General features: G+C 37.3%; 1 protein-coding gene and 1 long non-coding RNA gene across 2 annotated transcripts in view; one reads left to right on the forward strand and one right to left on the reverse strand.

Moving 5' to 3' along the window:
• The window catches only part of LOC105392130 (acid sphingomyelinase-like phosphodiesterase 3a), a 35,948-nt gene extending 27,099 nt beyond the window's left edge, over positions 1-8,849 (reverse strand). Inside the window, exon 1 of the mRNA XM_048622968.1 lies at positions 8,732-8,849. Within this exon, the coding sequence (XP_048478925.1) occupies positions 8,732-8,801 (70 nt within the window). The 5' untranslated portion in view covers positions 8,802-8,849. The remainder of the gene's footprint in view (positions 1-8,731) is intronic.
• A 1,209-nt stretch (positions 8,850-10,058) lies between these two features.
• Positions 10,059-11,268, forward strand: LOC125488928. The gene is made up of 2 exons (XR_007266604.1): positions 10,059-10,600; positions 11,001-11,268. It is a non-coding gene; the product is annotated as an uncharacterized LOC125488928 (long non-coding RNA).
• The last annotated feature ends 4,711 nt before the right edge of the window (positions 11,269-15,979 follow it).

The raw sequence follows: 15,979 nt of genomic DNA on the forward strand, positions 1-15,979 counted from the left end.
GATGTTGAGTCTTGCTGTAAGAGAAGAATGTACAGAAATACCATTTAAAAAAAGTTTTCAAGAGCGTTATTAAAAAAGTACCTGACAGGGTAACAGGACAGTTCCTATTTTTAGAACCCAACTTATAATACCTACCTAGAGTATAGAAGTTAGTTTTAGTGAGTCTGACGATACTCAGTACCGACAGTCCTCGGTGATTAGCAGACCAGTGGGACGACCGACTAATTTACTAGCAAACTAATCAAAGTTCAGTAATTTGCCCCTCAGTGAAGAAAATAACTAAGTAACTTAATAAATTGGTACCTTCACTCTAGATCTAGACGCTTATAGGTACTACTTAAGGTACAGCTAGCTGACTGACTCAATTGCTTTTAAGTCTTACAGTTAGATAAATCAACCCCGAAACTTAGAAGGTATCCAGTCCCTGTCGGCACCATCCCCATTCAAATGATATTCAAAGTGGCATAACTTATTTTTAATTTATGTTGTTGAATAGCTTTAAATGGAACCAAAGGAAGGAAGTTGTAATCTATAATAAATGATGAAGATCCTCCACGTTATTAACGTAATTATTATAATTGTCTCGTGCTCTATTGATTAGAAATCCTTAATTAAGTATCCCCTACACTGAAACACTGGATTTATACCCGATATCACTTTTGACGCAGTACACTCCTGCTCCGCTCCTCCCATTCGAATAATTATACAAAGAGCGGGTGATTCTTCAATGTCTATTTCATTATGTTACTGTATGTATTGTATGTGTGTGTGTGTGTGTGTGTGTGTGAGGTAATTCATAAAATGGCGGCTTTCCAACGTCATTGCGGGGTAATCTCGCGCTGGCGTGCCATCAATCATGCTTTGTTCCTCGAATAAAGAGCTGGTTCACGTGATCGAGAAACAACATAATCATTTTGCGGCGATGCCTTGTTGGAGAGCCCCCGAGTCGGAGAACTAATTGCAAGAAATAAGAAATACATGGTGAAAGTACAACTAGAACCAACTGTAGTTCTATTAACTTAATTATGAGAAACACATTAGAATTAAAACGATTTTTAGGTGGTGATGAAAACTTGTGATGTTATTAGTGACACAGTCTATGGCGAACCTATAGAAATACAAATAGGTTCATTAAATAATCAACTATTTAAGTACTTATGTACAAAAGGGAGAAAAAAACTCCAATAAAATGGCCAAGTAACATTGAGCACCTAAACAAAGGCAATGTCTTTAAAAGCTCAACTGAACTGCAGCAGAGGTACCTACTTCACTTCAGCAATGGAAACTGTAAAACAAAGCAATTCTCTCGCAAAATCGCAACTGAATTTCCAATACCTAATGGAAATGTGTTCAATCTTCATACATAAAACAATCGTTTACTCAACAGCACCCCTATTGGTAAACACATCACCGGCACTACCTACTCGTATTGACCGTGCCCCCTCTCCCCCTGTAATAGTAAGAACATAATAACGAGGTGATTGATGAGTAAGCCTCTGTGTTCGGATGTATTCAGATATAACGCAGGTGTGGGTCAAATACCAAAAATAATAGCATTCAGGATTTTTACAAGGCGCTCAATAATCCTACCAAGTTGTTAGTTGCAAGCTGTAAGTTGTTAGAGCGGTGGTAGCTCAGTCGGGTAAGCGCCCGCTTCTCACGCAAGAGATACGGGTTCGAATCCCGGCGCTGAAATGTACCAATGAGTTCTTTGAATTTAAGTACAATATATTATGGTGAAGGAAAACATCATGAGGAAACCTGCATATCTAGATTTAGCACATCCAGATATGTGAACCCACCAACTTGTAGTGGACCAGCGTGGTGGGAAATGGTGTCCATGCTTAGGAAAGGAGTTGAAACTTAGGTACCTAGGGGATGTGCAATTGTGCACGAAGGTTCCATTCGAGAGATCCAGGTGCAGGTACTTACACCTTCAAAGTGAATAAAACAAACTTAGTTTTGTGAACAAAACACACATTTAGGAATTTCACAAGACGCTCAATAAAAAAAAAAAACTACCTAGTTATTTTAAAATGTACTCGCAGTATACACTACTATTACCAACTTTGCTAATCCGTATCACAAGTACTTATTTGAATTATTAATTATGAGTTTTTAAACACAGGCACGAATGTACCTATGTTAGATGCGGGAAAGTGCCCCACCTAGCCTCACAGTGGGCCTACCAACCTGCTAACATACCAACACACATTAGCAATCCACAATCCAGCGTCGCGCGCCTGACAAACATCAGTCAGGTCAATACATGTAACGTCAGATTTGACAAGCGAACTACGCGTTCATTGATAATGTGCAGTGGTGGTAACCCTACTGTCCTCACAGGGGACCCACCCTGGGTCCGTCCCTGCCGCTGTGTACCGAAGACTCCAACCTTCGTGAGCCAGTCGCAAAACTCATTAGGTACGCTTTGTTCAGACTACATACGTCATTTTAATTGCTATTGCTTTGAACGTGTTATTTGAGGGCAAGATTTAAAGTGTGTTTGAAGTACCATCCTAGGCACCAAATTGAACGAGATTTTATATTGTTAAATGTACTTACTCTACAACAACTACTAAATTTACCTATTTAATTACTCCATTAAATGATCATAGCATGGATTGTATAGCTGTAATGAAGCCGTTTTATTTAGGTAATTTAAGACAAGCAAGAGGATTACTCCAGCTCTACAAAAACCAGTGAACGAATGCAGTCGTAAGTAAGTTTTATGAAACGAGATAAAGTCGTGGTTAGCGCAGTAGAGCTCCGAAACTTGGTTTTGGTGTAAGCTAGAGTGAACCCTATGGAGTTAGTCATAGCGCCACATGTCAGGTGCCGGCTCCGATTTAATCTGTGCTCCAGCACACACACAGAATAAGCCGTGATTACAGCCAGAGAGAAATTATCTATGCCCCTGACAGTGGGATGTACCTACCTACCTCTATCTACGTGGTCTGTGGGAGCACCACCTTTGTTCCTCCGTATTGAAGACTGAAAGACTATGGGGGTAGGTTGGACAAATTAGGGTTACCGTTAACCTATCTAGACATTTTAGACGCAAATGGTTTTATAGCCAATGTAAATAGTTAGGTAAAATATGTAGCTTTTTGGCAATAAGTCCGCCTTTGTGGGCAAATTATGTAACTTTGTTTACAAATTCATCTCTGTAGAAAACTGTTTTCGAATGCAACAAAGTGAGCGTAATAAAGTATAAAATAAGTGTAATAAAGGTTGTCTTGAAAAAACGCTTTTAGTGATAAGACCGCCTTTTATGTAAGTACCTATGTGTTTGTATAATATAAGCTTTGTAAATTCTGTTCTTGTGTACAAATAAAGAATATTCTATCTATCTATCTAAATAAATAAATAAACTATTATTATTTCATAATTACAGAGCAATGGAAATAAGAGGAAAAAATAATATAACCCAGAAACACAAATTAATTACTGACGACATTTAAGGAAATTATAAAAACGGAAATATTTAAACGATTCAACATTACGAAGGAGCCGATAAAAGTCGAAAACGGAAACTCAATTAAATCATTATGAAGTCGCAATGTCTGAAATTCCTTGTCGAGCGGCGGACGCACTCGTAATGAAATAATAAATATTTGGACAGAGCACCGGACTCCGTGAAATGACCCCATCAGTCAGGATATGACAACTAATTGTAGGAACACTGCCGTCCGCGCCCCACGAGGGACGAACAAAAGAAATCAAAGTTTATATATTGCGGGAAAAACTCAGACTTCACTTACTCGGCCACTGGTGTTTGGCGGAATTAGATTTTTTGCGTATCTGTCACGGGGGTTACTTCAGTTTACGATAAACTAAGTTTTGGAGTGCTGCTAGGCTAGACACGACTCTATCTAGTGGCATAAAGCATGTCCATTGCATGGCAGGTTTCGCACGTTTGTTTCTTGTAAGTCTAGAGTATGTCTCCTCCTATACTCAGTGACTCGAGGCCTTTGCGTCACATTTCGGCAATTTGTCTCATTCGCTCTGTAGGTCGTGTTTTGCGTAGTAGAGATAAATGTTCGGATAAGAGTAGGAAAGCTTTAAGATATGCGTGAATAATAAAAATAAAGCTTAATATTTTACTGTGAAACTGAAACTGTTATTAGTCTATTTTTTTAAAGTTGTTTACGTTTACGATATCTCACGAAATTAATCAACGATAGTAAAGGACTACTCAGATGTGGCTCGCAAGCTTGCAACTGATCTCTTTTTGCTGTAGATATGTGTACGTAGGAGGTGCCTAGGTTGTGAGTAGGAATGAGTACAATGCAGGTATTTGGGGTACACATCTAGGTCAACCTCGCATTTACGTAAAAAATACACTACCCAGCAAAAAGAGACTAAGAACAAAAATTGCATTGAGTTGACCACGACCTCTAAAATGAATCACACAACATATTTTTTACTAAACTAGGTACGTACCTACACCATAGAACAACGCGGACTCGGGTGTACCCTCGGGAAGCGTCATAGCGATCTTTCTTGATACAAAAAAGTCTGCCAATTTTTGCGGGGGGAAATTTTACCATTTACCATGATTATGTCTCATGGGACATATCATTATGAGTTTTAATTCCCAGCAATAAGGGTTACGTGAAGTGACATTTAATAATAAACACAGTGTCTTCATTTTTATTGCCAATGGATGTAATAATTATCGATAAGTGTTATCGATGAATTCGAGAACATGGGTTAGAAATACTAATTTCAAATTAATTAGGTATAGTTAAATTTAATTAGGAATGATTAATAAACGAAGTCACCCGCTTTTCGCTGTCCATTTATACTCACGTGATAGGTCGCGAGCCGTATCGCCGTTTTTGAATGATTACAATGCACTGAAGTTGTTGCAGATGCTTTCAAGCCGCCCCTTCGGGCGGCCTCTGACTAGGCTTAACGACTGCGAAGTCATTTGCTTAACCATGCTTAACCATTTCAAATCGGTAACTCATGCTGTACCTACCAATGGCTGACCGTGTCAGTTGTTGCTTAACCTCAGTGATCAGTAACGATTACTGAAGTCAATTCGATTACGGACGCTTCCCAACTATGATCTTTTTTGTCGATTAATACATATCTACATACCGGTACATCACTATTGCATTTTTTTGACATTGGTTGCTAGGAAACAGCTAATTACAATAAACCATGACCAAATCTGTGATCAAATCCGGAATCCGGATATTCTATGAATTGAAGCTGTCATTTTAGTATGTAAACAAATCATTTTCTATGAAACGAACGCTTTGCCAACTAGATTGAGTCTAGTGAAAATTGAGACTGCAACTAGTTTCTATAAATCGGTGGGCCTTTCTGGCCTACCACCCCGCCAGAGGGGAACGTCTGCCTATTTCGTCTCCAGACCATTCATACTCAATGACCTATACAAACGACGATAGCATATAGGTACGGTAGGTAGATATTTATTGTAATCAAACCAGCGCTATGGGCTACCATAGCATCAAGCTGAGCTAGACAGAACCCGTTTCATCACCGGAAAGCCACACTCACGCTAATTTTTTATTACTTTTATTAATTTTCTTTACTTATATTTATGTTATTTTTGCATGTGTTTGAATTAAATAATTTTTCTTTCTTTTTAATCTATTTTTTAGTAAAATCCGTAAAAATCTGGGCTAAAGTGTTAGGGGTAGAAATGCTCGTTCACGCGTCATTATTTATCCGTGGCCCCTTGCGTGCAGAAATGTTGTCAAGTCGACGGCCGACCTTCGCATTTTATCGACGTCGCCGCGACTATCGGCTGCAGCAAAACCTTAGACCTCTTCTGTAACTTCTAGGATTGGCACAAACACTACTAGATGCCTTGCAAGATGCCATTGACACGTACCGTGGTGGTATGGTTGCAAAAAGAGTATAAAGGTAAAACAAAAACTCATAAATTTTAATTTAATTTGTAATAAAAAAACTCATCTAAGGGCTGATTTTTCAATGGTCAGATAAGTGTTATCTGAAGAATAAAATGGTTGCTGTCATTGTCAAATATAAACATTCAGATAGATGTGACAGCAACCATTTTATTCCTCAGATAACACTTATCTGACTATTAAAAAAATCAGCCCTAAGATTGGTAGTATTCAAGTATCGCAGGTAGGATTAAAATATTAATCGTCTTTACAGTCATGGTAAAAAAAATACTTCTAAAGATATCTCCAGAATCCAAAAATATTACCTTCTGATGAATATAACTTAACTTTTTCCTCTCAGTCTATCACACTACCTCTATGTATCTCTTTCTCCACAACGCACAAGATTAACTGGAGAGAATACTATATGTATTAAGTTCGCCTATTTACAAAAAATATTATGTGCAATATTTTTTTTATTGACTTCTTCACGTATTATTTTAGATAGTCAAAACCACATAAAAAGATGTGAAAAGGACTTTCATAGGTTATATTTTCAAGGACTTATTTAATCAATACGGAACTAACTTATTCATTTATCTATACTAGTATTGCACATTCTGATTAAAAGTTTAAAACTTTTGTTTGAGTTGTACTAGCTAAATTGTATTCAACGGTATTTATAATAATTTATCGTTCACTCGTTAACGTTTTATTTAATTCATAATATTTTCCGGGAAACTGTTTAACAGAATATTTATATTTTAATGTAAAAAGGGACTTCTATGATTAACATTTAAGCGTAATATGAGCAATTCTGCTATTTTAATCAGACACAGGTTGTCCTCTGGGAAATTCACCAGTTTAAACATATCTGGAAACTTCTAGCTTAATATCGCTAGTTCTAACTGTATGCTAATTTAGAACCTATTTTAAAGTTAGTCATCTTTAGTGAACTTGCTCGTATTTATCTTATACTAGCTGTTCCCGCGATGTTATCCTTTGTTCTTTCTCAAGGTCTAGACCAATGTATACCAAATTTCATTCAAATCCGTTCAGTAGTTTTGGCTTGAAAGAATAACAGACAGACACAGTTACTTTCGCATTTATAATATTAGTTAGGATTAGGATTAAGAGTTGTGTTTCACCAGATGACAAAATAATATTATCATTAAATATTATCGGCAGGTGTATGTTGAAAGCTCTTTTTCCGAGGGATGAAAATGCAACTTTCAGCACGCCACTTGGGAACTATTGTCAAGGACAATGAAAACGGTAATTTTTACATTAGGTGCCTCCTATGTAACAACAACAATGTACCTACCTGTTTATAATACTTGGTAATCCTCACTTTAAAATAAAAAGTAGGCATATTTCATTTGTATGTATGAAAAAGCAATAATTATCAGTTTGAGCATTATATAATTATCATTCAGAAACAAAAACAAAATGCATAAAAGAGGCGACGCGACGTATCGACAAGGCATTATTATAAATGCATCGATCAACCGAATTCTAAAGGATAAATGTGAAATAAAATGAGCACGAACTCCAATAAGCAGTCATTATTAATTGAAACTGACTCGCTCTGTGATAATACGCTCACGGGCAATAAAAAAGTTTAATATTTGATCCAAGTATTATTACGTTCTATTCTGTTCTATTCTATTCTCCGTGGGGATGTAAGTACCTGCGCCTGACTCTCTCGAATGGAACCTTTGTGCATATCCCCAAAGTCTAAACTTCCTTCCTAAGATTGGACCATTTCCCACCACGCTGGTCCACTGCGGGTTGGTGGGTTCACATATCTAGATGTGCTAAATCTAGATATGCAGGTTTCCTCACGATGTTTTCTTTCACCGTAAGAGCGATGGTATACATTGTACTTAAATTCAAAGAACTCATTGGTACATGTCAGCGCCGGGATTCGAACCCGCATCTCTGTGTCGTCTCTGTTTATCGTTAAGCTAGCCTTTTCCGTTTAGTATTAAGTTGGTGATATTGTCATTGGAACTTTTTTATTGCCTGTGAGTGTATATTCCCCATTTTAATACCATTCATGGTCATTAACTTACTGGGGTATTACAGGTGAATTGAAGATTCTGTTTAGGGTTTTCATTTGGTTAAGAGGGTTTTAGGTACGGCCGTAATCACTAAATGGATAGGTATTCGTTTCTTAAGCATGTAGTCGTTTAAGTAAATTATTTCATAGATTTCAGTGTCAGTATACTTAGTGATAAAAAATGAAAAAAATAAATAGATTATTTTGGACAGAGGATAAAAGAAAAACATACTTCCAGTAAAAAAAAAATGGGAAGACTATAAAGTGACTAAAAACAACTTGGGGCTCGAAAATAGTTGTTGCCAACCAACGCAACTGTGGTACCTCCTGAACTAAAAGGTTTTTCTTCAGAAAATAAATGAATCAAAACTTTTTTAATTCATGAAAACCACCCACGCCAAAAGTCACGTGATCAAAAATTTCCACAACATGACTGTAACAAAATAGGTCATTGTTTAGTTACCTATTGTAAGTAACTTCCAAAACTTACTACATTTAAAAATAAAGAAGCTTTTTGTGGATTGTTAAATGTAAAATACGCAGGGCAGGAAAACCCCTCGAGCTTACAAAAAACGAAGTTTTGGAGTTCTGACTCTAGATTCCCTCCTGTAACTTAAAGATAAAGACAAAGATAAAGAAATATTTATTTAACACACTTACAACAACAAAACATACAGAAAATATTACAAATACAAAACAAACAATTAAGTACACAACAAGTTGTTGTAAGAGCGTCAGAAAGACACCGACTCAGCATGTGCTGTAACAAGACCTCACTCACCTATTTTGGCGTGTGTGCAGGTGAAGGAGATGACACTGGTGAGTGTCAGCACGAGGTGGGCTGCCCGCATGGTCGCGCCTTATGTCGCTCGCATCGCACTACACCGCCACTTCGCACCTGGGGACAAATTACAGATATGATTCACTTAATCTTAATCTCTGTTTCCCTCCATCCAAAGGTTGTCTGGCAGAGATCGCTTTTAGTGATAAGACCGCCTTTTGTACCCTAATTAAGTTACATTTTGTTAATTTTATTATCCTGTTTTGGTGTACAAATAAAGTGTATTCTATCTATCTATCTATCTATGATTACAACACAGTTATTAATAATTATTGACATTCTTGGGAGCACGGTGTGCATGAAAAGAGCCCCCCCGAGTGACGGTCTTTACTCTATACATTATACACGTTTGGTGCACCACGGAGGGTTACTCTATACTGGCGAAAATCGTGGCTCGCGCAGCAACGCTTCGAAACTTAGTTTTTCGCCATATATGTAGAATCGTCCCTCTGGGCATTTTAAGTGGCTGATCTTTTCTATCCTTTCTCCCAGTTCTTGTGTTTGTCAAAATCGTCACCGTATATCGATGTCCAAAGTCCGAAAGGCCCCGCGCGCTACAAAAAGATTTCCATCACTTAACAAAAAGTATTACTAGCATTTTTCTAAGGCACCTCTAAAAATTCGTGTCACAGAACGGCAGCTGGTTACACAATAAATTACACCTGCTCCTTCAGAACGCTGCTCCTGAAATTATGGCGTCTTAAAAAGATAAAACATCTAATTAGTATTCTTGATTTAGGATTTCGTTTTAATTAATATTGCTTCGTGTCATTTTAATTAGGGAGAATTTATTACTCCCTCGCTTCATTTTGTAAGTAATCGGGAGTATTTAAATTAATTTTCGCATTACTTAATAGGATTATAATCTGATTTATTGAGTCTTCGTCAATAGTACAAATATTTTTTATTATAAATTAAAAAACGTTCCTCAGCCGTCCTCATGTAGCCACTAAATGTTAGTTTTAGGGCCTGTTTCACAATATCTGGTTAATGGCAACCTGTGGGATAAACGACATGCTGTCACTGTCTTAAACATAATTACAGAGTGTGACAGCTTCTACTTTATCCGATAGGTAGCCATTATCCAGACATTGTGAAACAGGCGCTCAGTTTACTTCAGAGGATATGATGGCATTAAATAGTAATAGAAACGTTCCTTATCATGATAATAATATGTGATCACGAGAAATTTCAAAATTAAACCTTAGATGAATGATGGGCTTTCGAAACTACAAACGATGTAAAAATGCCAGATATACGATGTAACGTTGTAGACGTACATGTCTTTATTTAAACATATTTTTAAATTTAAACTAGCCTATTTTCTTATTTTAATAATTAACTTCACAATAAATAAATAAAAACATTAATTAAACCTTATATCTACAATTAATAACATTTTAAAACATAACTTCTTTTAAAGTACATTCGCACTCAAAATACTGAAACGTAATCTGTAGTCATAAATAGTTTATGGTAGAAATTTAGTTTCATAAACCTGCCCACATTTTAATATTGGTAGAAATTTATTGTTCATAACCTGGTATTATTTTTAACATTTCGTGACATCGTGACACTTTCAACGGCTGTCGCCGCTCGCTAGTCATTCATTAGCTTTGCCATCACTGGACTCGAACGTACGCTTGCGCATCTGAATAATAATTGCTTTCGCACATATAACTGCGACTTTAAAGTAAATTTGAAATAGATAGTGCACCTTAAGTGTCCTAACCGTTCCGGGTCCGCTATACAAGGCGCTGCTGGCTCTGTGTACCTGTGTTTTACATAAACCCTCAAACCCCATATTGGGTGAGTTGTGAACAAATGTTATTTATTTTAATTTGTGTGCTAACATTTCTTCTTAGCTTTTGAATTGCTGTTGATTGTCTTTTTATTGGCGGTTACGGTGTTCAACCGACCGTTGGAATATTCCAGCGGTCGCGTCTTGAATACCGTATCCTACCTTCACCTTTTTAATATTTTCATTTTTAAACTTGTAACTTAAATATTTCTTTTTAATTGCCTTCTGCATTCATTATCTTTTGTTAAATTTAAAGCCTACTTAATTCTTCGCATTTGTAAACTCCGTTCTGATTGTTTTCACCACGGCACCGCTTGCTACATAAGTACTTACCTACAATGCGTTGCCGTCGGTGGTAACACGGAACGTTATGGAATCATTCCTAACGTATTTCGTTGGCCATTCCAGGGTTTCAGTACGGGATTTAGAAGACCTAGGCTTCGCTTCGCTACCTTCTGCTGCATCACCCTCTGCTTCGCTTCCGCTTCGGACCTACAGCTGAGCACGGCGACCTACAACCCTGCCCGTGGCTGACGACCTGTTCCACCGGCATCTGACCATCCAGGGGAGTGCTTGAACTACGCAGTGAAATCAGATACTAGGCCGACACACCACGACCCGTTCTACCGACTTAGGTGGCCTGCGGCCATCAATAAATTTATTTTCGTTGGACCTACCTACCTCTTTCATTTACCTCCCAGTAGGGACGATAGGTAAACAGGTAGGGAACGTCACAACGAGTACTCATGCTTTGCACGGTACGTCCTTCCAAAAGTTTAAGGTCTGCCAATACTTTTTCTTACGAGATTTCCTTGAATTTCAAGTTTTGTATGTTAGCTGGAACCGCTTTCAAGATCAATGCCACTGGTAAACACCCGGACAATGCCGTCAAATACATAAATCTCCATTGCACATAAAAAATGAACTCCGAAAGTGGCATCAACAACGCGCCCTTTAAAGCAAAGCTCAGTTTTTGTGGGTCCGTCATCATTTAGGGTGGCCGGTAACTTTCAGCGCATTTGTGAACGGATCGCACCGGAGGGTTACTCTATATTGACGAGAAATCAACGACCCAGAGCTGTAATAAAATCGTCATCTTTAGAACGAAGAGATAGAGTCGTGGCTCGCGTAGAAACGCTCCAAAAGTTGGTTTCTCGTCGTATAGAGTGAGCCCCCTGACCGTCACACTGTCACCGCGATCCGGCGTTTTTTATTTACCTTTTTTTTTTCCTTACCCCGCCTTTGTTTGTCCCGGTGCAGGCTTGGCAGCGATTTTAGCAATTTCCCGCGCGAAATGGACACGTTATGATAGTCTCGCCGTGAACGCAAAAATACGAACCGACTGCCGGTTAAAACTAGTTGGATACGACGCGTCGGTTCGGAAAGCCACGTTTTTTAATCTAAATACTAAAATGTTTTTCTTTACCACTTTTTAAATCGAGAGGCCGAGAGTTCAAATCTATGTACCAATAAATAGAATAAACCGTATGCATAAAACAAATATTTCTCTCTCCAAAGCCGCTTTATAGCATAAGATGTTCATTTCTAAGCTCATTGGCAGTCGGCAGGCGAGAGCGAGTGATGTGAGGAAATGAGTGTGTCACTGGGCAGAAAATGTGCTTCCTGGCACACGCCACAGGTGACACTGTACCGCTCTTAATACTAGAGTCATAGGAGTTAAATTTGAAGTGACTGCTGTATTAGGAGCACTGTATGCTTGTGTTGCAGAGCAAGAGTGAGGATTCAGCTCACCTTTTGTTTGATATGTATTGGATTTTATCTATTTATATTTGTTTTTATGATTACATAGCGATGGAAATGAGATTTTCAAGTGCATGGGTTACATCTAAAACTTAAACTGCCTTGAATTTGACCAACTTAAATCACTTTGTGTTACTTAGTTATATAATATACACCTTTTGCGTCCCGTAGTTGCGATATCGCGCGAAACACAATAGATTTTCTACTGTGTCTGATTTCAAGGATTTAACCGGTTAAATCTAAATTATAATAATACAAACCTATAAGACATAATTATGAGAAAACTAAAATACAAAAGTTACTTATTTGCCATCGCTGTTGGTTCAAATAGTAAAGTTAATTAATATTACTGGCTCTCATTCACTTCAAGCCTGATTAGATGTTGAAAGGACGTTGCATAAATACGGAGGAAGTTTTTATCGAGTGTTATGTAAGCCGCGGTCAGTGTGGAGGTTTACTCGATTTAGCCGCGTCTAGCTTAAGCTTTATGCAGAGGAAATTGGATTCGCCATCCTCTTAGGTACGTGAAAAGGGACGCCATTTTCTGTAGCGTAGAGCCTCATGCAAAAAATATGTAAAAGCAATGGATTAAGAATTTCTTACTAGATGTTGCATCTGTGTGATGTATGTACTAAAGAATAGTACGAGTATTTGATTTACTATACAAGATACGCTGAAATGCAGAAAGTGGCTTTAAACTTATGTCGTCCTTAAATTGTAACCCCACAACGGAACGATGGTAAGAAATGTATACACATGAAATTATATTTACACAATGCATCAAATATTCGGACTGAACCACTTTTGTTTAATCGCATTTTTGCTTTCAAAACTGTTACTAACCTAGCTACCGCACTGTTACAAATATAAAATTTTATATTTGCAACACCACGCATATTCAACATAACTTTAGCTACTCACTACACACGACTAACATTTTTATAAAGTGAAACGTGCTTAATAGCAAACGGGCCAGCGACACTCTATCGACGCTCGAGGTGAGTAGGCGCTCCTATCTACCACTTTGATTGTTCTATAGAGGGAAACTTCGGAGCTTAGCTCTTTTAGATTGTATACGAGCCACGAGAAATTTGAACTTTAAATACTTTGCGTTGGAGTCTAAATTTAATTAAACTACGTATCCAAGCGGGGTAAGCTGATTATGTCAAAGTAAGTTTTACGTGATCAAGATTTATTGAATCTTTTTGGGAGATTACGTTTATTTAGATACTGTACTTTGTACTCAAAATATTACTCGCCTTACAAATTATGAATTAACACGTTTCATAAATTTGGTTAAAATTATGAAATTCAAAGATAATGTAAATCGACAGGACCCCTTAATGAGTCTGTGAATAATTGGTTCGGTTAGATACCTATCTAAATAATAAATCAATGTTTTATTTCTAGTTTAGTATGTAGTATTAAGATCAGTAGGAAGTATCGATTCATTTAATACCTATTACAAGTCCATTTCACTGGTCGTATGCTATTTTTATATGTTCTACAGACATAATTCAAAGACGAATTCAAAAATCAAAAAACTAGTTATAGGAATCTTTATTATTTTTACACTAAAGTAGGTAGGTAGAATAGAATAGAATATAACTTTATTGGTCACCACAAATATTAAAACATACAGACAATACTTAAAAACTACAAAAAAATAACAATAGGCGGCCTTATGGCTAATAGCGATCTCTTACAGTCAACCTAAAGAAAAAGAAAGTAAAGAAAATTTGAGGGCGTATTATGTATTTCTAATTTATAAGTATCACCTAATTAGATATCTGTTTGGGAGAATATCTCATAAAAACTATGTAATGGGATGTTACAACTTTATAGGAGTGTGATAAGGCGTCTCTATACGTTTTTAAGAGCTATAAACTTCATGTTGTAATACAGAATCAGAATCAGAATCAGAATTTATTTAATAAAAAGAGATTACAACACCAATTACAGTGGTCTCCACACTAGGCTAAATGCCTGTATAGTGGTGACCCGCGGAAGATATTATCAAAAAACGATTTACATAGCGTGTAGGTTACATTTAGTATTCTGTTTTTAAACTAATTAATATTAGTTACTTTGTTGACGCAAGGTCACATAAAACTGAGATAAAAATGTGTTGGTAGCAATGTAATTAAGTTGTCTATGATTTATGTTGGCAACACTTCTTCTGCTAAAAATGGCCGTTACTGTGTGTGTTATAAACTTTCTGCTTTAAATAAATAAAAGTTGGTGTTAAGCTAAAACATTGTTTTACTTATATTTCAATAGGTTATGGGCCCAGGCACATAATCCTGAGAAAAAGTAAAACAATTTAACTGTTTTCGTCGAGATCAGTGAACAAAAATACTGCCGCGTGGGGTTGAGGTTATAAACCGGCGGGAAGAAAAACTTGCAAGCGATAAAAGCAAGGAAGGGACGAACAGGAAGATGGCAGACGACAATACTTTAAAACTCCAGACGCACATAAAGTTGGAAGGAGCATCCAATTGGAATATATGGAAGTTTCAAACCGTTGTTTTGTTACGAAGTCAAGGCCTACTGGATGTGACAGACGGAAGCAGTGAGAAACCATCGGCTGCGGTTGAGAAGGCTGCATGGGAAAAGAAAGATGCGAAGGCTCAGTCATGGCTTGTTACAAGAATGTCAGAAAGCGTCATGATGCATATCATAACATGTACTACGTCAGCCGAAATGTGGCGAAAACTAGCGAGTGTGTATGAGCAAAAATCTGAAACAAGCATACATATTGTTCAACAACGTTTCTTCCAGTACAAATATGAGGAGGGAACGGCGATGTCTACGTTCTTATCTAAAATAGAAGAATTAAGAAACCAGCTGAAACAGATGGGAGAAGAAATTTCAGAAAAATTCGTCATAACAAAAATGCTAATGTCACTCCCAGATGCTTACAAACATTTTGTGTCGGCGTGGGAGTCCGCGCCGGATGATAAACAAACGATGGAAAATCTCGTCGCGAGATTACTGATTGAAGAAGAACGTATTAACGAAAAGGAGCCTCAAAATTCGTCAGCATCGGCGTTTGTAGCTAAGAAAAACATTAAGTGTTATAAGTGCAATAAGCTGGGACATTATCAAAGTGAGTGTAATCAAAACCAGAGCTCGGGCTCGGGACATTACAAAAGACCAGTTAAAAAGTGTTATTACTGTAAAAAATTGGGACATACTAAAAGTGAGTGTTATTTCAAGAAAAACCGTGAAGAAGACAGTAAAAGTAATGCATTTATGGTGATGAACTCAAATAAACAAGTCCTGCAATTTAAGTGGTTAGTGGACTCGGGCGCTAGTCAACATATGTGTCGTGATCGTAACCTATTTACAACATTTCAACAAACATTGGACAATAAAACAGTGATAGTCGGAAATGGCGAAGAAATTAGTGCGCTTGGTTGCGGACAGGTGGCGGTACAGGTTTATGATGGTTGCGGTTGGGTGAAAACAACCATAGACAATGTACTTTTCGTTCCGGAATTAAAAACAAACTTGTTTTCTGTCAAGTGTGCTACAGAGAGAGGTTATGTTGTTAAAATGGACAATAACTGGTGTAAATTCTACAAAGAAAATACAGTGTGTGCCGTAGCGAGTCGTAGTGGGGA

This window comes from Plutella xylostella, chromosome 9 (assembly GCF_932276165.1).
Source record: "Plutella xylostella chromosome 9, ilPluXylo3.1, whole genome shotgun sequence".
In the NCBI taxonomy this organism is placed as follows: domain Eukaryota; kingdom Metazoa; phylum Arthropoda; class Insecta; order Lepidoptera; family Plutellidae; genus Plutella; species Plutella xylostella.